The sequence below is a fragment of the Aedes albopictus genome, chromosome 3, assembly GCF_035046485.1.
Source record: "Aedes albopictus strain Foshan chromosome 3, AalbF5, whole genome shotgun sequence".
Lineage (NCBI taxonomy): Eukaryota > Metazoa > Arthropoda > Insecta > Diptera > Culicidae > Aedes > Aedes albopictus.
Genome location: NC_085138.1, coordinates 304044142 through 304068086, shown reverse-complemented (window position 1 = coordinate 304068086; position 23945 = coordinate 304044142). Strand labels below are relative to the sequence as shown.

The 23945-nt window shown below is 43.4% G+C and overlaps 3 protein-coding genes and 1 long non-coding RNA gene across 6 annotated transcripts in view; 2 read left to right on the top strand and 2 right to left on the bottom strand.

Moving 5' to 3' along the window:
- The window catches only part of LOC134284084 (uncharacterized), an 816516-nt gene that overhangs the window by 465089 nt on the left and 327482 nt on the right, over positions 1-23945 (bottom strand). The window lies entirely within an intron of this gene.
- Positions 1-23945, top strand: part of LOC109418536 (tyrosine-protein kinase Shark) — a 49732-nt gene that overhangs the window by 12205 nt on the left and 13582 nt on the right. The window contains exons 1-4 of one of the 3 annotated variants that reach the window (XM_062842327.1): positions 3121-3259; positions 3338-3435; positions 3845-3941; positions 18450-18934. In XM_062842327.1, the coding sequence (XP_062698311.1) occupies positions 3866-3941; positions 18450-18934 (561 nt within the window). In that variant the 5' untranslated portion in view covers positions 3121-3259; positions 3338-3435; positions 3845-3865. Of the gene's footprint in view, positions 1-3120; positions 3436-3844; positions 3942-18449; positions 18935-23945 lie in introns of those variants that run through there. The other 2 variants (XM_019692741.3, XM_019692739.3) reach the window with 2 other exon arrangements.
- LOC134284076 (uncharacterized) lies at positions 3949-7601 on the top strand. The gene has a single exon (XM_062842328.1). It carries the CDS (start codon positions 4725-4727, stop codon positions 5649-5651), a length of 927 nt encoding a protein of 308 aa, XP_062698312.1. The 5' UTR covers positions 3949-4724; the 3' UTR covers positions 5652-7601.
- LOC115257893 (uncharacterized) lies at positions 19008-21239 on the bottom strand. The gene has a single exon (XM_029857873.2). The coding sequence runs from the start codon at positions 21178-21180 to the stop codon at positions 19075-19077; it is 2106 nt and encodes a 701-aa protein (XP_029713733.2). The 5' UTR covers positions 21181-21239; the 3' UTR covers positions 19008-19074.

Here is a 23945-nt window from a genome sequence, read left to right as displayed (position 1 = left end):
TTATCTGAATCCAACCCAACACAAAATGTTTTTTTTTTTTTGAGTCAAACCAATTTTTGGGTATTTTTATACGTGGATTTTCACATATTAATATTGAACATAGCTTTATTTGTTTTAATTATAAATCTATCCAATACAAAGAATATAATTTAGGATTCTGTTTTGAACCAGAACACCAGATCTGTTACACAGAAATTCAGAAAATCAACCAGAAGTCGAATTTCAACTTAAAAATTTCCTTATTCATAGGAGAATAAAATAAATACTTTGCATTAGATAGACTTGTGAATCAAACATATGGAGCTATGTTTAATTTAATATATGAAAATATCTGAAAATACGCTGGAAAACGCCCTGGATAAAAACTTTTTTTCTACCGAAGAGAAACACACAAAATGATAATATTAAGTATTTGTTGTTAGGAACCGTCCATTAAAGATGTAGCATTTTAGGGGAAGTTTATGATATTGCTAGGAGCCTTCTATTAGGTATGGGAGAATATACTTTAAGAGGGGAGGAGCTGTCAAAAATGTTTCACTTATGCTACCGTGATTTCGAATGCAGCGATATGGTCAAACTCAAACATTACAGAATCCTTGAAAAAGGTCCAATAAGGACCGAAACATCGAGTTAAGAAAACATATAGTTGTTTTTGATTGACCAAATTAGACTGAAATGCCAATTAAAGATATCATCCAACGTACAGTCAATCACCCAAAGAAAATCAAAATCAAAGCAATAAAACAAGTACGAACACGATTCTCATCATTCAACGAGTTTGAAACTTTTACTACAAATAAATTTATTGCAATAGGTAAATATCATTTAAAATAAAAAATCAATAATTTTGCTTTCGGGATGAAATTGATCAGTAAATGAAATACCTTTGCATGTGCCAAAAATATGTTTTCCACCTGAATTAACCACCCCAGTATGCGAAATGCTACGCAAAACTTTCACGAGTTTTCTCAATTTTTAATTATTCAAGTTTTAAATTTAATAAATTTTATGAAACCGCCTTAAAGTATGCACTTTTCATACTGAAAAAGTCATTACTTCCGGAAAAGTGTAATTTTATGTATAAATTCGAATATTTATAAAATTTTTGATGATGAAATCGTGTTTAGCAAATACTTGGCAGCTAAAAGCATCCATTCGAATATTCGATACAGCCACGGTAACAAAAGTTTGAAAGGGTGCCAAACACGCAATTACGGAAAATATTTAATTTAATACATAAATATGTCACTAATTGACTGTAAAACATGTAACTCATCATTCAATAATCCTTTAGCCAGATGATGGTCATTTTATACTAATTGTTTTAAGTTTAAAGCAATATTTTTAACAAATGAAAATGACCCTCATGTCGATCAATTTCACCCGAAATCACGGTACCTCAAAAATCCTTTTCTTCAAAAGTGCCCATCTTGCGATATATGGCAAAATTTTCAATAATAACAAAAATGTCATGTTTTGCAAATTGAAATATTTTTTCTTATTTGCATTTTTTTAACTTTTAAAGCTTATTGACATTTTTCAATGTTATAAAAGTTCACATGATTATCTAAAAGTCACCCATACATAACTTTTTTGTAGGTAATGTCATTTTTAAGTTATATTGAGTAAAAAACGGTCAAATACTTTAGCCCTTTTCAAATATTAGTCTAGATAAATAAAAAAACAACGTATGCAATCTTGCTTAAAAATACATAATTTAAACCTAAGAAATTCCATCGGATTCTGAGACAGTTTTGCCAAACCCCTACGGCGAGTTTGCGTGAATTCGTGATACACTCTAAAAAACACACAACCGAAAATGTTCAAAGTGCCATAACTTTTTTGTACATTTTTTACCATTATGAAATTTCTACAGATGGTAGCTAACAGAATGAACTTTATTGTCACAAAATATCACGAAGGTAAAAAAAATAGCTTTTTGAGAAATTTAATTTTTAGTAACAAAATTCAGTTTTTTTCGGAAGAAAAACTAAATAAATTTTTTAATGTGTATTTTTCTGAGAGCCACCATTTATTAATCTACAACTTTGCCGAAGACAATTTTCCGATCAAACAAGCAGTTTCAGAGATATGATTTTACATTCGCATGTGTTCCATTTTTTCATAGGCCCTATTTGAAAGTTAGTCAAGACTCCATAAAAAGTTTTAATATGAAAAAATGGTTATTTATATTGATTAGAACAGCTGTGCAAAATTATATGTAAATCAAAAATGCAAAATTAAAAAAAGTGGATTTTTTTCGTGCTGCTTCGTGGAAAGCCTCATTTACAAAGTTATGATAATCTATTCTTAGGTGACCCATCTTGCCCCACCCCACCCTATTACATAAATTTGAGGGGGCTTACAAATGCGTGGCATTGAAATGTTTATGCCGTGGTAAGTAAGGAATGAAGAAATTTCATGACAAAAATGATAAAACAATAGGGATGTTCCAAAAAAAAAAATTAATAATTTCTAACCGAAGATATTGTTGCGCTTATCTTTTATTAGAGTCCGGCGGCGGTCGTACGCTCGCAAGGCATACGGCCGCAGTGACAGTCGCAAGGCAAAACAAAAGAAAGCATGTTCCCGCCCAAAACAAAAGCACGTGGGTTTCGCGAAGTAACAGATGTTTTTGAATGAATTTGTGATGAACGGCTGGAGTGGCTCAATGAAATGAGTGTGCTTGCTGTCAAACCCCATATAATAGAATAAAATATTTTTTGAATCTGGTGACGCTGTTATGATTAGTAACTTTCTCGCTTATATCAGAAGCTAGAGGCAGATAATCGCCATATTCTTTTCTTGAGAGGCACATTTAATAACAATATTACGAATAAATCCAGGACTGCTTGTAAATTAAAATTAAATTTTAAATCTTTTAGGGTCATGTTTTTATCATTACAAAAAATATTAAACTGCAATGTTAAGACCTGAATCATACTGCAATCCGCCACAGCGGATTCATTGATAACTATTCTCTTTTGTCCTCTGATGGTGCGCTGTTTGACGCCTGTCAGCAACAGCAGGTATACGGGCTCGTATCGTATCGTATGCGGGCTCATGTACCCGATATGGAATATACAGTTGCCTCTTTTACCCCTACTAGCGATTCTTGACAACACCAGTAAGCGAGAGCAGACAAACACCAACCAGTATAGAAGAAGACTTTGATCGCTTTGATCATCGTTCGCTGTACACTTTACTACGTAGGATAGGAATGAAAGTTGTATAGTAGCTTCAATCCATACCTACATCTGTTAGTGTCAAGTGATAGAAGAGCTTTCCTTTTTTTCAGTATCTTATTTTAATTTATTTTCTTTATTTTGTTTTTAAGCAATTTCGAAACCCTTACGCTTAGTTTGTTCAATGTCGTATGTGTGTACTATTGGAAGTGTTAGTTTGTGCAAATTCTTGCTGCGAGGCTGATTTCTGGTAAGAATCCTCTGTTTTCACTTGCTTCAGAGCAATCAAAAATACTGATTGATAAAATGGAATCTGTACAACATATATGGTTTGTGTGTCCATCATATCACATGCTAAAAATAGCTTCTCTAAGAATTTGTCGATTCCCGTGCATGTGGAATGCGATTTCCCAAAACGGGCGTACCTACCGAGAAATCGAAATGTAGCTGATTAGAGCGTATCCTACGTATCGTCGTCATCATCGATCAGCTTCTGTACCAATATGTGTTGGTTGGTTGAGTAGCATTGACCTTCGGATGATGACGATTAGCAATTGAAACTCAGAAGATCTCATCTAATGTATATCTGTTCTCTACTTCCCCATCCGTATGCTTCAGTGTTGATCAAAACAGTTTTCTCTTTGTCATGGATTTCACAGACCAAGTCGTACATCATCAGGATGAACCGGGAGGAAAACCTTTGCTGGTTCCACGGGAAGATTTCACGCGAACGAGCCGAGGAAATACTTAGACAAGGTAAATATACACACCTCTCTATATAATGGCTTAGTATGGCAGAAAGTTCAAACAAAAGATTGATAAATTTGCATCATAAAACAGAAGCTAACCATTTGGACATACATATCAGCAATCAAATCCAGCTTTCATAATCAATATAGGGTCAACCAACTAGCTGTATATGATGATGGATATAACTTAAACGAGTTCAATCGAGTATTTTAATGCAGTCAGCAAATTCTGCTAGACTTGCTTGAAGAAGCTTTCATACATGTCTAGCGAATAGCATAGTTTTGCACAATCCATCGACCTCGTTTCACCCGGAACGATATCCATTTGATCAAAACATCAGTATGGTGTTTTTTCTACTTTCACTTATTTTATTATTATATTTGTTTGAAGATTTTCACAACATAGAATTCACTAGTAAATAAAATAACATGAAACGAGCTCACCAATGTTAGAGAAAAAATATCGACGGAAGAAAAACAGAAAAAAAATGAGATGATACTTGTTGCTTCCACCTACCGTATGCGTGATAATGTTTGCACCATCGTTAAATAACGTTCCAGTGTTATTTGTGCATACAATGTATTAGTTTTATTTGCAGGCATTCAAGCTATAACTCATATCATAGTAGGCTGTGAATAAAAAGTGTTGATTTTCTTAGGGTCTGTGTCAATTGGCGAATTAAAATTAATTTTCACTTAAACATGACAGTTGACAACCGCTCTTCGTGCGCGACGGACGTCTTTTGTAACGCTCTTAATTGTCTCTTGGCTCTATTTGCATCGATGCAAGATGGCACAATTTAGAAAAAACACATTGGTAGTAGATTTCGGTGTCTTGCCAAACCGACCCGCTTTGGAGAAAGTGGAGGAGTTCCTCAAGCATTATATCAAACTTGATATGGCTGATGTTAGGAGCATTCAGATCCACAATATCAAAAACTGCTTGTTCATCGAGATGAACGATCCAGGCGTAGCTCCAAGGCTACAAAAACTTCATCATCTGCGGCACTGCTTTGTACTTGAGGGTGTAAAATATTACATTCCGGTATACGTGGATGGCCCTACAACGACGGTGAGAATTCACGATCTTCCGCCGCAAATGTGCAACGATATCATCGCTGACCATTTGCAACAATACGGGAGAGTAATCTCTATTTACAATGAAGTGTGGAAGAACTTCTTCTCGGGAGTACCGAACGGTGTGCGTGTTGTTCGAATGAGGTTGGATAAACCGATACCGTCGCACATCACCGTGAACAGCCACAGTACGTACGTCAGCTACCCTAACAATAGCGATCAATCAGCGTCCCATAGAACAAAACAACAGCAACAAAAACCATCATCCAGCTTGGTCAAGGAACAGAAGAGCGACCAGTGCGATTCAATTGAAGCAGCAGCGGTTAGATCCGATAGTGACGGCGGCGATAATGACGACGGTGACGGTGACGAAAACATCGACTCTGCAAACAACGACTGTGAGAACGGAAAGGATGTATCCCCGGAGACTGATTCTGCGAAGCGGCGGTTGTCAACCGAGTCAACCAATGGAACAGAAGCTGAAAATATTGCCAAGCGATCATGCAATCAGAGTGCTCCGGATTCCGATTCGACGTGGAAAGTGATCACGAGATCAAAGAAAAAAATCAAATTTATAGTTATAATTGTATTTGAAATGGCCCGACACGAATGCACTTTTGGTGTGAAGTGTCGTAAATAAATAATAATAATAATAATAACTTAAACATGACAGTTAGATAACACAAGTTTACAAAATAAAACGAAAGTCGTGAACTTCTGTCAACGACCAAAATTTTTGAAGCATAATTAAGCGCTGATTTCGAAACCGACCTTCAAAAAATTTAAAGTAGAGCAGTTTTTGAATTTTAGCTCAATATCGAGTTTAACAACTTTTTAAAATAAGGAATTTAATAAAATTCCAATATCTTGCGTTTTGTTCAACCAATTTTAAATCTTTTTCCATAAATTAAGAGCTGAACACAATACCATTCGATCATCTGAATGCAGGTTTTGCGTCAGATTGATGAAATTCAAGATATTGGCGAGTTTTGGGGACGATCTCCTTAAATTTTAGCAAAATTTTCAAAATATATGAAGAAATGTATTTTTTTCAATAAGAAAAAAATAATTTAAAAATTCTTTCTCAACGTTTTTTTGACATATCATATGTAGGCGAGTTACAGTAAAAAATTCAGCTCAATCGGAGCATTGATTACGGAGAATGAGATGTGTGGAGTGAGCGACTTTGCTTAAAAATAGAACAAAAATCGATTTCAAATCATCAACCTTGTATGGAAAGTCGAAAAAAATTCTGCTCTACTGTAATTTTTTTCCTTCGCGTTTTCGTACTCAGGGCATGATTCTACACCAAAAACAATCATCAGCTTACCGAGTTCAAAAATGCTGTAAACTAGTGTAATTATTTCCTTAGGAGAACTGTCAAGTTTAAGTGTTGAACTGTCAAATTTTAGTAAAAATTAATTTTAATTCGCCAATTGACACAGACTCTTAGTTTAACACTTGCATAATGACTAAGTGGCAATCTAGCTCGTGATTTGTCCACGCGCAAATGTCGACAAGTGTCCGTGGTAGTGTCAAAGTCAAGATTAACAATTTTTGAGTTTATTTTTTTTATTTTGACATTGCCTTATGGTGTAGACATTGACACATAAACAAAAGTTAATATAACTATTGATTCTGGAATTTGGCACGGATCGATAGTTTTTCGGAAATCGAAAAAAACAGATGTTGCGTTCGAGTAAATTCAAGACTTTCCTATATGGCGCTATTCGTAGCTCCTGGATGCCATTGGTAATAATGTAAGTTTTATTTCTATGGTCAAAAGATCATTAAGGCCACCGTAATTTTCCTTTTCGATATGCCATGCCATTTAGTCGCTGATTTCGCGTTTCTTTGCCATTTTTCTCATTGAGCCCATATAATTAACACATATCTTCTTTTTGGTGGCAGCGATAGCCTCCTTAATCCATGTTAACCTTGGACGACCAGTGGAACCCTTCGGGAATAGTTGCCCTTGCTTTTTTTCGGTCTAAGACCGTTTTACGGTTCTCCTGAACACTCCTGAAATGTCTTTTTTAACATTTGCGCGTGGACAAGTCCCGACTACCGCTGCCATTCCTTCATGGTGCCAATTTTAAACTTAAGAAATCGGATTTTTTTTATTCGCAACCTACTGTGATATGAGTTAGAGCTTACGTGCATGCAATAAAAACCTGATATGGGTGATATGGGTACCTTATTTGTACGATGGTGCAAACATTATCACGCATACGGTAATCAAAAACAATCGGGATTTCGTAATGAAAGTCAACCTTAAATTCGAGTATATACACCAGGGGTTCTCGAACTTTTCCAGCTTGTGATTCCTTTTTATTGGTTACTAGCTGTCCCAGCAAACGTCGTTCTGCCTGCCTACTGTGTTTTTTGACATTCAGCTTTATAGGGACGTCCCCGGCAAAGTCAGTTGTATGGAAGCACCGCTTTCCAGAGGGGGAGGGGAGGGGTATCAGGCCATGCTTAGAACCTTCACAAAAAATCCTTCTTGTATCGCAGCTGAACTCATTAAGATGGACCTAGATAAGGTGGCCACCCGTCTGCACCGCACCGGTTGATAGTCAGGGGATATGGGAAATCGAACAGGCGTCTCCAGTTAGCCTAGTGGTTAAGGCTATGGATCGCTGATCAGGAGACGGCGGGTTCGATTCCCGTTCCGGTCGACGAAATTTTCTCGACTGCTTGGGTATAGTATATCATTGTCCTTGCCTCACAATATACAAATTCATGCAATGGCAGGTAAAAAATGCCCTTCAATTAATAACTGTGGAAGTGCTCAAAGAACACTAAGTTGAAGATAGGCCGGCCAGGTTCCAGTGGGAACGTAGAGCCATAAAGAAGAAGAAAAAGGGAAATCGAACAGCTACCGGTGGAGTGGAAGGAAGGGATAATCTTCCCTATTCACAAGAAAGCCGACCATTCGGAATGGGAGAACTCAGAGCGGTCACCATTTGGAATGCCAAGGAGGATTCGAAGAAGGAGCAAACAGTGACATAAAAACGGACGCCATGGTCATATGAAGGATTGTCGCCATCGGAAAGCAAATCAGCGAAGATGAATGCAGTCAGTTTTATGGCCGATGCTCACGTTGCGGAGCAGGCCTGGTCGAGTCCGGAAGGCTAGACGGCGAGAAAGCTGTTTTCGTTGTTTTGAAGTAGATGATCAGACGCGTAGAGATCAAGGTTGCAAAAGAAGGACAAACCATGCTTGCTGAACAAATCAGCGAAATCAATGCGATAAACAATAATTTAGAAAAACAGTGCAACTGTAAAAATGTCCACTACGTTCCGGAACTATGAGAGAATCTGTTAGGAAGATGGTTGATATCCTGTTCGCTTGAAGTTTAGCAGTCTTGAAGAAAAACGGCCACCAAGCACCTCCGAGAAGGCCGAGCATCAGCTGTCGTTGGAGGAAGCAAAGACGAATCACTGCGAAGTAGCAATCGGAAACCCATGGCATCGTCAACTCGTGCATATTAGCCAACGCGGATTGGAGACCATGGCCCGTAAAGGTATGCTGAAAGCTATGGACGGAAAGGCAAGCAAGATCGATTTCTGTGACGCCTGCGTACAAGCCAAACAATGCCGAGAACCGTTCAAAGGAACACGATCTAGGCAGGGCTTGCCGGCCCCTGGAGCGGATTCATTATGATGTTTGCGGACCGATCGGCCGATAGCCATGGGATTTACGGGGTTCACGGTGCACTAGTTTCACCGAATACCATATCCATTTCTGCAAGATATACTTGCTGAAGCAAAAATCTGGCGTATTCGAGAAGTTTCAAGAATGTGTAGCAACAGCATCATCTGCCATGCTGGGAAATGCTATTTCAAGAATGACGATCGATCAAGGTAGTACTGTTTCACGAAACTGATGCAGTTCTACAATGGAGAAGCATCCAGCTAGAGATGACGGTAGCGTCGCGTACATCCCAAACAGAATGGCGTAGCGGAGAGGTCAAGGAAGAGGTTCAACTGAGTAGAAAAAAATCGTTCCGTGCTTATCCAATCCAAGGTATCGACGCAGTTGTGGTCCGAAGCAGCTATGCACGAAAGCAAAGAAATGGTCATGATTGGGTATGCCTCCAACAACGGATACCGCTTGTGGAACCCGGTGGCACGCAACGTAACGAGTGCTGAAGACGTCAAGTTTGATGAGTCGTGTTTTCCGGACGCTTCGATAAGACAAAAAGACGATGTCCCGTTGACTGTATACTTCCCGCTTGAGCAAGAATGGGAAAGGGATCATTGCTTGATTACTTAACCGTAGCAGAGCTGCTTCTGATTAATTGATTTCTGCAGATGTGCCTGAAAATTTTCTCGACTCTTTGGGTATAGTGTATCATTGTCCTTGCCTCACAATATACAAATTCATGCAATGGCAGGCAAAGAAATCCCTTCAATTTATAACTGTGGAAGCGCTCAAAGAAGAAGTTGAGGCGCGGCAGGCCAAGTCCCAGTGTTGACGTAGAGCCATAAAGAAGAAGAAGATGTGCCTGAATTCTGTAACGAGATGGCCAAGCGTGTTGATAGAGCCATGTGGATGACTGCCTCCATTCCATGGAGGAGAACAAGGTCTGGCAAATTTCGAACTGCCCGAAGAGAGTGGAGCCTCTGAAATCGAAATGGGTGTTTCAACTGATGCGTCTGGAAATGTGGTCAAACACAAGGCAAGACTGGTGGTGAAAGGATTCATAAAGAAGGCTGTAATCGACTACAAGGAGCCATTCGCTCCGGTTGCAAGACTAGTCACCATCAAACCGGTTCTCGCGGCTGGTGTGCAACAATGATTCCACTTCCATAAAATGGACGAAGATGGCGTTCTTGCACGAAGACCTGAAAGAAGAATTACCTACATGATCGATCATTTACGATGGTGTGACAGCATCACCTAATACAGTGTGTCGTTTGCTGAAGCAGCTATACGTACTCAAAAAAATCCTTGAAATGCTGGTACGAGGTTCAACCATCGATTGCTGAGTCTGGGATTCTACCGATCACTACACGACTACTGCCTCTACGTGCGGGTAGTACCAGGATACGAGGTGTACATCATCCTCTATGTAGACTAGGCCTGTCCACCTTTTCAAAAATGTTCTCTGATTCTCAAGTCCACCCCCATATTTTGATTGGCATCCTAAAAGAAGTAACTGGTAAAAATTTCTGCCAAATCCATTGAAATTAAGAGGTGTATCAAATCGATTTTGTGTTTTTCGACTATTTTTGAACTTCAAAAAATCATAACTACACTAAAACTTGTCAAAATTTAATTCTTTCGGCAGAAATTGAAAGCTATACTTGTTTGCTACAACTTCTCTGAACAACGTGTGCCAATAAAATTGAAGGAAACATGTGTAATTATCACATTTGTAATTAGAAAAACCTTAAAAAGTTGATTTTTTGATAGATTTTATTCTGGAACACCCTAATATACGTAATAAGTTGGATTTTTCAAAACGGCATCATATTCTCCAATGTTTTTTGGTTATTTGCTTCTTTGACACCAATGCTGTAGGAGTTGAGCAAAAATTACTAAAATTCGTGAAAGCCAAATATGGCCTAAAAACTAGATTTTTGGGTGTAATCACGCTTTGGCGCGCAAAAAGTGGCATCGCGTCACCTGTCATCACGCTTGTTTGTTATCACCCGCGGTAGGGGGTAGCCAAGGCAAACTACAAGGAAGCAAAGCTACTACGTTCAGCACAATTTCGCGCCACAGCGTGATTGCCTCCAAAAAGCTAGTTTTAAGGCCACATTTGGCTTTCCCGAATTTTGATATTTTTTGCTCAACTCCTACAGCATTGGTGTCAAAGAAGCAAATTACCAAAAAACATGAGAGAATATGATGCCGTTTTAAAATATCAAACTTATTACGTATATTAGGGTGTTCCAGAACGAAATCTATCAAAAAATCAACTTTTTGAGGTTTTTCTGATTACAAATGTGATAATTACACATGTTTCCTTCAATTTTATTGGCACACGTTGTTCGGAGAAGTTGTAGCAAACAAGTATAGCTTTCAATTTCTGCCGAAAGAATAAGGTTTTGACAAGTTTTAGTGTAGTTATGATTTTTTAAAGTTTAAAAATAGTCGAAAAACACAAAATTGATTTGATGCACCTCTTAATTTCAATGGATTTGGCTGAAATTTTGACCAGTTACTTTTTTTAGGATGCCAATCAAAATATGGGGGTGGACTTGAGAATCAGAGAACATTTTTGAAAAGGTGGACAGGCCTAATGTAGACGACCTGCTTATTGGTGGACGGAAGCTTGAAACGATCGTAAATCTGAAGAAAGCTCACGTTCTGACGTTCAAAATGACGGACTGTGGAGAAATCAGCCGTTTCCAAGGAATAGAGCTGGAGTACGATCGGTCGAGGAACTCCATGGAGCTTTCTCAAGAAGCGAGCATCGACAAGCATCGACGCCTTGGATGAACCAAATGTCAGAACCACTTTTTCTTTTCATAGAGCCTCTATTAAAAGAAAAAGTGGATTTGACGTTTGGTTCAGCCTAGGTGAACCACTTCCTCTGGCTACGTGTCCTTGAGTTCTGATGTTTCGGAAGTAACCCGGTTGTCAAGAGTACTGGAAGATTTCTATCTGAAGCGACCAATGGATACAGTCGTAATCTTCGTGTTCGCTCCCAACGCGAAGACCCATTTAGAATTTGTCCTCATCTCCCCAACCAAACTAACCTCGAGTCGCCGCGAGTAATTTACTAACAACCACCCTATCATCCTTACACACACCACGTCGTTTGTGTGCCTGTCCCACCGACCGAGCGACAACGTGATCGAGCATGCACGAGGATCGACCGACCAACCAATCACGCCTGAACGGCATGTCCTTATGTGCCAGCAGCTGACAACGCCCGAACCATCGTACCATAGCCTATGTACGGAAGATTCCACCATCACCACAGCGTAGCGCATGCAAGGAAATTTCCTTCCCCCATACAGTCTCTACCCATCCTTCAAAGAGTGCGCGCGCAACCAAGAAAACAGTCTTTATTCAAACCCCGATCTGAACACACGTATCAAGAGAAATATAGTTAAGTAGTTTTAGTGTGAAACCGCCTTTTCCTCCCCAGTGGAAGCCACAGCCTTTCTGAAGGCTAAGTGTCCCTCCTTCCCATCGAGCTACCGGTCCTGTGCTGTTCCTCCGACGGAACATTTGGTCCTAGCGAACCGGATAAAGGATCCAGTGCCCTGTGAAGCTGCAACCGCGGCTGTGTTGTCGCCAATCAGCCGATTGGGACAATTCCCTTCCATTGCTATCGCCGATAGCATAAAGCTTTCCCACCGAGGGGATTGCTTGTGTTCCTGCCCCGGTAGTTCGATACCAGTGTTTAAGTGATTTTCCGTGGCTTTCTCTGGCAGAGAGAAAGAGACTGCGTTTCCCAAAACATAAGAGAAGTGAAAAGAAGAAGAAGTCCGAACCATTCCTCTCGAAAATGAATCGCGCGCGTGTGTAGTGGTTCCCAATCACTAGCGGTTCCCAACCCCAAGAATGGCTGAAGTGAAAATGCTGTTCGCCCAACGTAGCCACGTTGAGGCAAGTGTGAAAAAGATTCAAGAACAGATCCGATGTGACAGTGGTATCCAACCTGATTACTTGCGAGTGAAAAAGTTTGAACGTGAACTCCAGTGCCACTATCAAGAATACCAAAGAGTGTATGGTCAACTTTTGTCAGCACTCCCAAACGACCGATTCGATGAGCTAGATGAGGATTTCTGGCGATTCGAAGATATCCACAACGAGGCTTGCGTTCTGGTGGAAACCCTGTTGATTTCCTGCCCGACCACCAGTGACAGGTTTAACAAGCGAAAGTCGTCATCCAGCTGCTTTGTGGCGACCACTGTACCACACTGGCTCGGTCCTTCTCCTCGAAGAAGTCAGTCACCGAGTCCAACGACGGAACAGCCCGTTCCGAATCCTGACGTGATGGAGAGGCCACGCACGTCTTTGCCGAAAGAGAAAATGGTGAGTACGAATGTTACCAATCCAATCCAGACTGCGAAGCCGCGCTGCGGCGAAGATTCCCCCAAGAAGAAGACGCCTTTGCGTGGACCGGCCGAGGTCCCATCCGAGAGTGATTTCGTCAAGGTCACTATTCCTGAGTTGGCAGCCCTACCGGCCGAAGAAGCAGTCAAGCGTGAAGAAAAGGTGACAACCGTTGCATTCGAGAATCCTTCGACGAGCCAGGAGGACTTCCTTGTCGGCAACGAGCCATCCAAGTTTGTCGACATTCCATCCGGAGATCCCAAGACACCGACGTCAAGCAAAGCGCCCTCTGGAACCAACCCGGTGGTGAACCCGTTCCGAATTCCATTCAACCCAACTGGAGTACATCCGAAGCTGACGATTCCGATTCCTACCGGATTCCATACGGTGCTAGAGCCGTTCCGACCGCCACCAGGATTCCATCCCATGCCGAAGCGAATCCCGAAGCCAACCGGATTGCCTCCGGTGTCCCAGAGTCAGGCCGGATCCCTCTCGGCACCACAGCCGCCCCAGTGCAATGCCGGTTTCCTCCCGGCATACCAGCAGCAACAGAGTCCGACCGGTCTCCTTCCGGTACCCCAACAGTTGCGGTCAGTAGCCCCATCGCTCCAGTGTAAGGCCGGTTCCCTTCCAACATTCCAACCGCAACAGAACCTGACTGGTGTCCTTCCGGTATCCCAGCCGTTCCAGTCTACGACCGGTTCCTATCCGGTATACCAGAAGCTGCAGTTCGTGGCCGAATCCCGTTCGGTAACCCCGCAGTTCGAGTCTACGACCGGTTCCCATCCGGTACCCCAGCAGTTCCAGCGTGCGACCGAATCCCATTCGGCAACCAATCCGATCCTAAGGTCTACCGGAGCCAGTCCGGTGGTCGATTCCGCCCTGATGCCCGTCGATACCCGTTCGGCGGCCAAGACGACCAAGAATTCTATCGGTACCCGTCCGGTGAATAACTCCGATATGATGTTCGTCGGTTCCAGTCCGACGGTCAAACCAACCAAGATGCTCATCGGTGCCCGTCCGATGGTCAAGTCCAACGAGATGCCTGCCGGTTCCCGTCCGGTGGTCAATTCCATCCAGGTGTCTGCTGGTTCCCGTCCGGTGGACAAGCCACTCCTGTTGTCCGCTGGTGCCAGTCCAGTGGACAAGCCTATCCTGCCTCCATCGCCTATCGGTACCAGTCCGGTAGTCAATCCAACCGTCGATACCTGTTCGGCGGTCAAGAAGTCCAAGATGTCTGCCGGTTCCCGTCCGGTGCTCAAGTCGCACGAGATGCCTGCCGGTTCTCGACCGGTGGTTAAAGCCAACCTGATGCCCATCGGTTCCCGTCCGGTGGTCAAGTCCTCTCAGATGTCTTCCGATTCCCGTCCGGTAGACAAGCCACTTCTGATGTCCGCTGGTGCCTGTCCAGTGAACAAGCCGATCCTGCGCCCACCGTCTATCGGTACTAGCTCGGTAGTCAAGCCAACCGTCGATACCCGTTCGACGGTCAAGACGCCCACGATGTTTACCGGTCTTCTTCCAGTAGCCACGCCGATTCCGATGTCCATTGGAACCAGTCCGGTGGGCAAGTCCGATCCGATGTCCATCGGTTCCAGTCCGATGGTCAAGCTAGTTCCGATGTCCGCTGGAAGCAGTCCAGTAGACAATTCCGCTCTCAAGCCCGCCGGTTCGTGTCCGGCAACCAGACCGAATTTGAAGTCCGTCGGTGCCCGTCCGATGGTCGAGTCCTACCAGATGCCCACCGGTTCCTGTCCGGTGTTCAAGCCACTTCCGAAACACACTGGTACCAGTCCAGTGCGAAAGCGAGTTCTGACGTCCGCCGGTGCCCGTCCGGTGACGAAGTCCATCATGATAGCCATCGGTACCTGTTCGGTGGTCAATCTGTCCTGGAAGTCCGTCGGTACCTGCCCGATGGCCAAGACGTTCCTGAAGCTCGTCGGCACCAGTCCGATGATCAAGCCCAAGCCGTTTCTGAAGTCCACTGGAACCAGTCTAGTGGTGAAGCCAATCGTGATGTCCGCCGGTAACAGTCCGGCAGCCAAGCCCTTCGTAGTGTCAGCCGGTCTCCGTCCGGTAACCAAGCCACCGCTGAAGTTCGCTGGAAGCCGTCCAGTGGACAAACCCGTCCCGAAGCCTGCCGTAACCCGTCCGGTGTCCGAGTCAAGCCTGATGTCAACCGGCACTCCTACAGTGATCCCGCCGGTGCTCCTTCCTGTGATGTCAGCCGGCATCCAACGAATTGCGAAGCCTATTCCGAAGATCGAGATGTATCCAACCAAGAAGCTACCTCCAACGACAGCCGGAATCCGTTCGGCACTCAAGCGAATCCAGAGCCTAGAAGAACGACTCCCAAGCCCGAAGATAGCCGGAACCCTTCCGGTAGTGAAGGAACCTCCCGAGAAGAAGAAGTGGATCGTGGTGTTTTCGACGGTAAACCATCCACCACTGGATCCGCCGCCGGTCAGCCCGACTGGTGAATGCAAGCAGCTCCGTTCCGACCCGTGGCCGAGGAAGCCACCCGATGGACCATCCAAGCGATACCGACCCAGCGAAGCCATCCCAGAGCGCGTGTCCCGAACGCGTCCACCTAACGACCCGAAGGAAGTCAAGCAAGATGCCACAGGTGAGCAAGCGAACGATCTGTGGTGTGTGTATTTCCTATCCTGGCTTCATGTGGTTTCCCCAGTCCTCTGTTGAAAACCCTAACATATTAACAAAGTTGCCTTCCTCTACCGTCATTGAGTTGTCATTCCGTACCTATGTTGCATTCCTTATTGTTGATTGTCCTTGCCTAGCCCTGAATGAAATTCCATCCCATGAAATAGTTCCCTGTGAAGTTTGAGTCCCTTGAATCTCCAAATAATCTAGAATCCAAACCATAACCCGAAACCTGATTGCCTGGTGATTTCGTTCCTCCGAAGATGAAGACCCTGCTAAAAAAAGTGCCTTTCCTAAATTGCCGTTGAACATTGATATGCCTCTTTTAGAAATCCCACCTGACTGAATTTTGCCTTTCAACGTGTTATGATGCGCTCCTCTGTATGCAAAGTAAACCCAACCCAAATAAGTTTGAAACCTCCAATCCTGAAGTCGAAAAATCCAGCCAAGTTAAGTCTCCTAATTTTCCTATTTTGAATCCCCTCCTGATGCCTTTCCTTTAGATCAAGTACCTTTGCTAAATCGAACTAATTTGACAATTTTTGAATAAAACCCATGTTCACAAGTTCCTTGATATCCATATACAGTCCACAACAATTCTCCTCCAGAACATGAGTTCCCTCTCTGCTATTTGAAGTCCATAGAAGAAGTTTCCCACGTCTTGAACTTTCCTCCTGACATGAAGACATGAAGTGATGCCCCCATAACCTGCATAGAAAGTGTGTTTACCCAAGTTTACAGCAAGCCTTCCCCAAGAATCAAGTCCATGTCCAGTTTTGAAGTCAGCAAGTCCACCTAAGAAGTTTCCTAAGTTGTCTTATGTTTCCTGTCCTAAAAACCCTCGTGTATGATGAATCCTCCTAAAAACCATTTGCAAGTTCCTTATTCCTGTCCTTCCTTTGAAGATACCTGTAATCATGCCCTTGAAGTTTCCTGGTTTTTTTGGTTTTCCTAAGTCTCCATGAGAAGTTGCCTCCATGTCCAAGCCATCCAAGTAAGTTAACATGTTTCCACCTTTTCCGGCCGGGGAGTATGTTCGCTCCCAACGCGAAGACCCATTTAGAATTTGTCCTCATCTCCCCAACCAAACTAACCTCGAGTCGCCGCGAGTAATTTACTAACAACCACCCTATCATCCTTACACACACCACGTCGTTTGTGTGCCTGTCCCACCGACCGAGCGACAACGTGATCGAGCATGCACGAGGATCGACCGACCAACCAATCACGCCTGAACGGCATGTCCTTATGTGCCAGCAGCTGACAACGCCCGAACCATCGTACCATAGCCTATGTACGGAAGATTCCACCATCACCACAGCGTAGCGCATGCAAGGAAATTTCCTTCCCCCATACAGTCTCTACCCATCCTTCAAAGAGTGCGCGCGCAACCAAGAAAACAGTCTTTATTCAAACCCCGATCTGAACACACGTATCAAGAGAAATATAGTTAAGTAGTTTTAGTGTGAAACCGCCTTTTCCTCCCCAGTGGAAGCCACAGCCTTTCTGAAGGCTAAGTGTCCCTCCTTCCCATCGAGCTACCGGTCCTGTGCTGTTCCTCCGACGGAACACTTCGAGAACAATCATGGCATGTCATAAAAACTTCGAAAGCAAAATATCAAAGCTTATGAACATCATGCATCACTTCATCAGGGACCGCATTGCCAACGGACGAGTAGCGATGAAGCATGTAAGTGCAGAAACCCAACTTTGTGGATTTGTTCACCAAACCGGTGGACGCGGTACATCTGGAAAAGCTGTACCGAGGCCTTAGATTGACCGATTGAGTGAGGGTATTGGCGTAGTAGGTATTCGGACGTCGCCTCACCCTAGATCACGTTTTAGGAGCCCCAGCAACATCCATTACATGTTAGTGAAAATTAACAAGCCTGGTCAAACCCCATTCCTCAACAAGACTCCGTGAACTATTTATCCAGTTCATTCGATTCTCGTCGCGGACTGCGACAAGGTGCTTACTGTTCAAAATCGCTCTGGAATGTGTAAGGCGACGAGCCGGGCTCCAAAGCCTGGGTTCGAATTTCACAAAATCCGGTCAGTTTGTGAGCTTCGCGGACGCGAAGCAGTAAAGGTCAGACTGGTAGAGAATGCATTCAAAACAAAGTACCTTGCGGTACCCATATTCTGGACGGTTAGAGAATCTCACAATCAAGGCTAAAATAAATGTAAGTTCTTGTTCTAGGGATACTGCTTACAATACCATCAAGGTTTCGACGAAAACAAAGATGTCCATTTCGCCCGGGTGTTCATTGTTCTTCTAACCCCTACATAATACAGGTCGGACTCGATTATCCGGGTGACTTCAAAATTATTTCACCCCGGATAATCGAGCCATGCTTCTTTTCTTTTATTTTTGATGTTCTTCAATCAAAAACTGTTCGTTAAACATAGAAGCTAACATACATGACGTTTTAGTGCCTAAACTATTATTATAACCATGTTTTTTGAAAATGAAATTTTCATTGAAAAATGTGAAACAATAAAAACAGTTTTCAAATGGGTTAAATCCAATTTTCAGGTGTTGTATTTGATGTTTATCACATTTTTTGACATATTATAATCTTAAATCTTGTAAACAAAGCATAAACAAACTTTTTCCCGGATAATCGAGCCATTTTTGCCGGATAATCGAGCCCCGGATAATCGGGCCCCCGGTTAATTGAACCCCCGGATAATCGAGTCCGACCTGTACCTATGTCCATAAATTATAATCCGCTTCTTCTCATTTCTGTTACAGAGGGCGGCAATGGCGTCTTCATGGTGCGAGAAAGTACCTCCTCCGAGGGTGATTTCGTCCTGTCGGTGCTGTTCCAAGACGAGGTAGTACACTATCAGATCCGCCGGCACGGAGATGATGCCTTCTTTTCGATCGACGACCACATGCCCATCCACGGGTTGGACTCGCTGATCGAACACTACCGGGAGTCTTCCAATGGGCTGGTAACGCGACTGCAAACCATCTGCCAAAGTGGACCACCACCGCACGACGTCCGGAGCCACGGGAAGGAGAATCTGCTGCATAGGGCTACGGAGAACAGCAACTACACGGTGGTGTCAGAGATGATCAAATGCGGGTACAAGAACATCGATTCCAAGAACGAACATGGACAAACGGCCGTACACTTGGCTTGTTTGTACGCCGAGGCGAATATTCTGGAAAAGCTGATTGAAGGAGGAGCCAACATCAACAACAGGGATACACAGGGCAATACGCCGTTGCATGTAAGTAAATGTTTTTTTTAGAATAGGGGAACCTTCTTGTGAAAAATCACCCAATCTAAAATGTATTCGGCTTAGACTAGGAGGTTTGAAAATTAAGTGAGTGACTCTAAAAGTTTATTAAAACAACATTGTAAGAAAATTCAGCCATCCATCTGTAGAAGTTTTTGCTTGAGCTTCTCTTGATAGTTTTCCCATCTTTTCAACCGAGTAAGTACCAGCGGAATGAGCTCCTTGCGCTTGAAGAATCTCGTCTCTGGTCCGTCACGTTGTTCCACCATGCTGACGAAGTCATACTCCGGTTCATAGCCAATCGATCGAAGATACTGCTCAAATCTAACCGAACAGAAATTTCCATAAACCATGTCTATCTCCAAGTTCTTCCGCTCGACATCACTCAGTTTTGCGTGCTCTCCAAAGCCAAGTTTGAAGATGCGATCCAACTTGGTTTCCGTCGAAGGAATTATCACTTCTGGTTCTGGTTTCATCTTGAGTCTTGACCGGGGTAGCTTACCCTTGCGAGGAGGTTTCACGTATGGAGGTGCCAAACTTCGTTTCAGCTGAATCGCCAGCAACTTATGGCGATGGTCTTCCTCTGCTGCCCGCTGGGCTGCCTTTATCTTCCGCATGTGCACAAACCGGACCCGTTTCTCCGAGGATTTGATTAATTCCGGAGGAATTTTATCAAATTCCGACAAAAGCTGCATGATCTGGTTGAAAACGTAACTGAAACTCTCCGGTCCTGAAAAACGCAGAGCATTTTGTCGTTGGTCCAACGGCAGCAGGTTCTTGTAAAGGACGTACAGTAGAGTTTCGACATTCCTATTTCTTTCGCTTCCGATAGATTCTCGCAGAGGATCATTTATCCATTCGTGAAAAACTGCTTTCAGTTCTGCTGAACGCCTTTCGTAACTTTCCTTCTTGGCTAGCAAATCTTGAATGGAATACCGTAAATTCCCAATTAATTTATTGTAATTGTTCAGAACATCCTTCGTTTCTTTCTCAGCATCAACTTTCACCCAATTTAGCATATTCAGCCGATTCAGCAAAGTCATTGAGTTCACATCCAGTTCCGCCGTTCCTTCCAGCAAACTTTCGGTAGTCTCAAATGCAGCATGCACAGGCTTCGCCTTATCGACATACTCCCTTTCGAAGAACTCTTTCACCGCCCAAATGTCGTTCTTTCCGTCTAGATTTCTCAGGTTCGCCATATCTCTATTGGCAATAGACTCGGGATATCCCTCAAGCTTCCCATCCTCATTCATGTGAATCCAATCGTGCTCCTCTCGCCAAACCTTAGGCATTATCAAATACAAAAAGTTCTGAAACTTGAGTCGCCGTACCCATATGCTCTCCAGCTTGATAACTTTGTTCCAAAGTCCAACCATCTGGCGTTGCCGGTCCCGGAGCTCCTTCTCCACACGCGCCGTTTCCTCGTAGCAGGGCTTCACTTTGTCCATCACGCGCATCGATTGGCTGAACCTCTGTTGTCGGATTGCCCGCAGCGCTTGAATCATTTCCGAGCACCGTTCATGTAACTGCTGATGATACTGTTTCTCCGCCTTCTGAACTTCGGTTTTCTCGAACAGGTATTCCTGCCGGTAGTACGTTTCAAACTGGTTACGCGAAGCATCTCGTAGTTTGTGGATGGCATCTACCCTGGTGAAGTTCCGAATTCTGGGTCGATACGAGATCTCACTCCGATAGTGTGGATCAAGCTGAGTTGCTAGCTTGGAATGGCGCTGGAACTTCCAGCCCATTGTTTCCTTCTCGAAAGCCTTATCTTCCACCAGCAATCTGTCCCTCATGCCATCCCTAGTTCTCGATCTGTGAGTATGGAAACGATCGGCAGCTTGCAAAAGCGGCGCCATTTGTTCAGGAGTACCAGCAAAATACGGACTTTCTATGTCGACTTCGGTCAATGACGATGACACAACGCTTGGCAGTAGTTCCGCAGCTTCCGGTTCCGACTTGCTCGTCGCCAAAGCCTGCCGGAACCAGTCGAACGAGATTTTCTTCCCATCCAGAACCAAATAGCTGCCACTTTCATCGCTTAGGCTTTCGAACGATGGCAGAGACTTGGTCTGTTGTTCCTGTCTTCCGCTGCGCCAATCGTGCTTCAGGTTTCCGAAGAAGCGATCTTCAAGTATCGCTAGAAATTTGGACTTCAGCAGTTCGAACTGCTCGATGGCACTATTCTTGCTAGGAACACTGACCTGGGAAGAGGAGTCACCCTCTTCGGAAGGCATCGTCAGATATTTGGAATGTCAGATAAGACTTGGTGTGCAAGGCATTCTTGGATTGATGGTCATAACACCCTTGAAGACATCAATGGGGGCTGGGCTGGACGTATGCCTGCGCAAAGAAAATGCTTTATTCATCTGAGGGAAACCGAGCAATTCGACAGCAACATTTCAAAAGGGCGTAACTGCTTTTGGAATCATCACCTTCTTTTAAAGCTGTGGATCATGTGTTATGATTTCCATGTTTTTCACAACAAGTACCAGATGGGAAGAACTCTCCTCTTTCCGACAACCACGGTGGTTTGAGTGTAAGGGAGGCAGTACGACCTACAGCTTTGAAAGAAGGTATTACTTCCAAATGCAGTTACGCCCTTTTGAAATGTTGGTGCCGAATTCTGCTGCTGTAGAAGTTTAAAACAGCGATAACTAGAGCTGTGTTGGTAAAATCACCAAACGTCTTTGGTGAGTAATTTTGATGAGTTGCACTGTCAGTTTTTTGTTGCGCGTGATGCGCGTGATTAATTCAAATGTTGCATGCTTGGATGGAAAATCAAGGTAACCAATTTTTGAAAAGTAGCAAAACAAACGTCAAAGATTTGGATGTTTCACGGATGTTATTGTAATTCTTCCTGGTAATTCAGCCAAGTATCCTTTCAGCTTAATTTCAGCTGATTTTAATAGGAATTCCCTTTGGGATTTTCTCTTCGGTTTTGGTAAGATATTTCCACTAGGGATTCCGCAGGAAATTCCCTTTAGAGATTCTGCCAAGAGTTTCCTCTGGAGATTTGACTGGGAATTTCCTCGAGATTCCTCCGGGAATTCTGTCATGGAATTTTGTTTGGAGGACCCCGCTGGGATCTCCCTCTTGAGATTCCATCTGAAATCCTCTCGGAAGGTTCAGCCAGAAATTCCATCTGTAAATTCCAACAGAAATTCCCTCTGAAGATTCGGGAAAGAATTCTCTCTGAAGGTTCCGCCAGGAAATCTGTCTGGAGACTCCGTCAAGAATTCCGTCTTGAGATTTTAACAGGATTTCCCTTTAGAACAGGAATTCCCTTTGGAGATTCGGCAAAGAATTCTCTCTGACGATTCCGCCATGTTTTCCTCTGGAGATTCCGTTAAGAGCTCCTTATGAGAAACCGGGAACTCATTCCTGGCATTCCTCTGGTAATACCTTCTTGGGATTCCACCGGGAATCCCATCTGAGGATTCCACCGGAAATAACATAGAGGAACTCCAGCCAAATCCGTCTGGGACTTTGCCGGGGATTCCGTCAGGGGCTTTCACCAGAATTTCTTTGAGAATTTCCCTTTACAAATACAGTCAGGAATTTCCTTTGCAGATTCCGCCAGAAATTCTTTGTTGTAATGAGTTCCTTTTGTGGATTCCATAGAAGCTCCTTTTGAAGATTCCACCAGGAATCATGATGAAGGTGATTCCGACGGGGACTCGTTTTGAGGTTTCCGCCAGGAATTTCCTTTGGAGATTCCTCCAGGATACCTTTTTGGGAATTCCGTAAAATGTATCCACTTAGGGAATCCCGCAGGAGATCCTTTTGGGTATTCCCAGAAGTTTTTTTTCGAAGATTCCTTTGGGTATTTTCTCCAGCGATTCTTTCGTAAGTTCCCCAAGAGATTCCTCCAGAAGATCGTTTTGAGGATGGGGAATTCCTCCAGGAGTTTCCTCTGACGATTACCCAGCAATTCCCTCCAGATATTTTTCCAGGAGTTCCCTCAGAATATTCCTCCAAGAGTTCTCTCTGGGGAATCCTCCAAGGGTGCTTCCAATCGTTTGTTCGATGAGTTACGTCGGTGGTGTCGCATCGATGTCACGCTACACGATAAGTTGTTCAACTGCAACAACCAGGCAGCTCATCAACCCATCGTAAGGTGGATCATGCTGAGCTGTTGAGCTACGCAGGGGAGCGAAAAGTAGGAAGCACAAATTTGACAGGTGACAGTTGTCACCTTTGGTAATCTCAGAAAAAAGTCTGATGAATGAAATTTGCTGATGAGCCCTGTCATTTTTTTACACGAGCATGGTCGTTCCAAATTTTATTCGACACACGCTATAAATAAAAATTGGTACGATCTACAATCTCTTATAGGCTTACTTAAAAGATATAACTCTGAAGGACATGTAATCGGTTCCGGAGGGTAATCACAGGAAACACATACATATTTTCTTGTATAGTCTCGATATGACGGTTCAAATGCCGTGATTTCAGGAATTCCTTCAGAAACTCCTCCAAGAATTCCTTCAGATATTTCTCCAGGAACTCATCCTGAGATTCCTTCCGGAATTCCTTCAGAGATTCCTCCAGGAATTCCTTGAGGGATTCCTCCAGGAAGTTTTTCAGGGATTCCTTCATTGATTCATCTAGGAATTCCATTGAAGATTCCTCCAAAATTCCTTCAGGGACTCCTCCAGGAATTCCGACAGAGATTCCTCCAGGAATTCCTTCAAAGATTCCTTCACGAATTCCTTCAGGGATTCCTCCAGAAATTCCTCTAGGGATTCCTCCAGGATTTTTTTCAGAGATTCTTCCAGGAATTCCATCTTGGATTCCTTCGAAAATTCCTTCAGGGATTTATCAAGAAATTACTACAGAGATTCCTCCAGGAATTGCTCCAGAGTTTCCTCCTGAAATTCCTTCAGGGATTCCTCCAGGAAGTTTTTCAAGAATTCCTTCATTGATTCATCTAGGAATTCCATCAGAGATTCCTCCGAAATTCCTTCAGGGACTCCTCCAGGAATTCCTTCAAAGATTT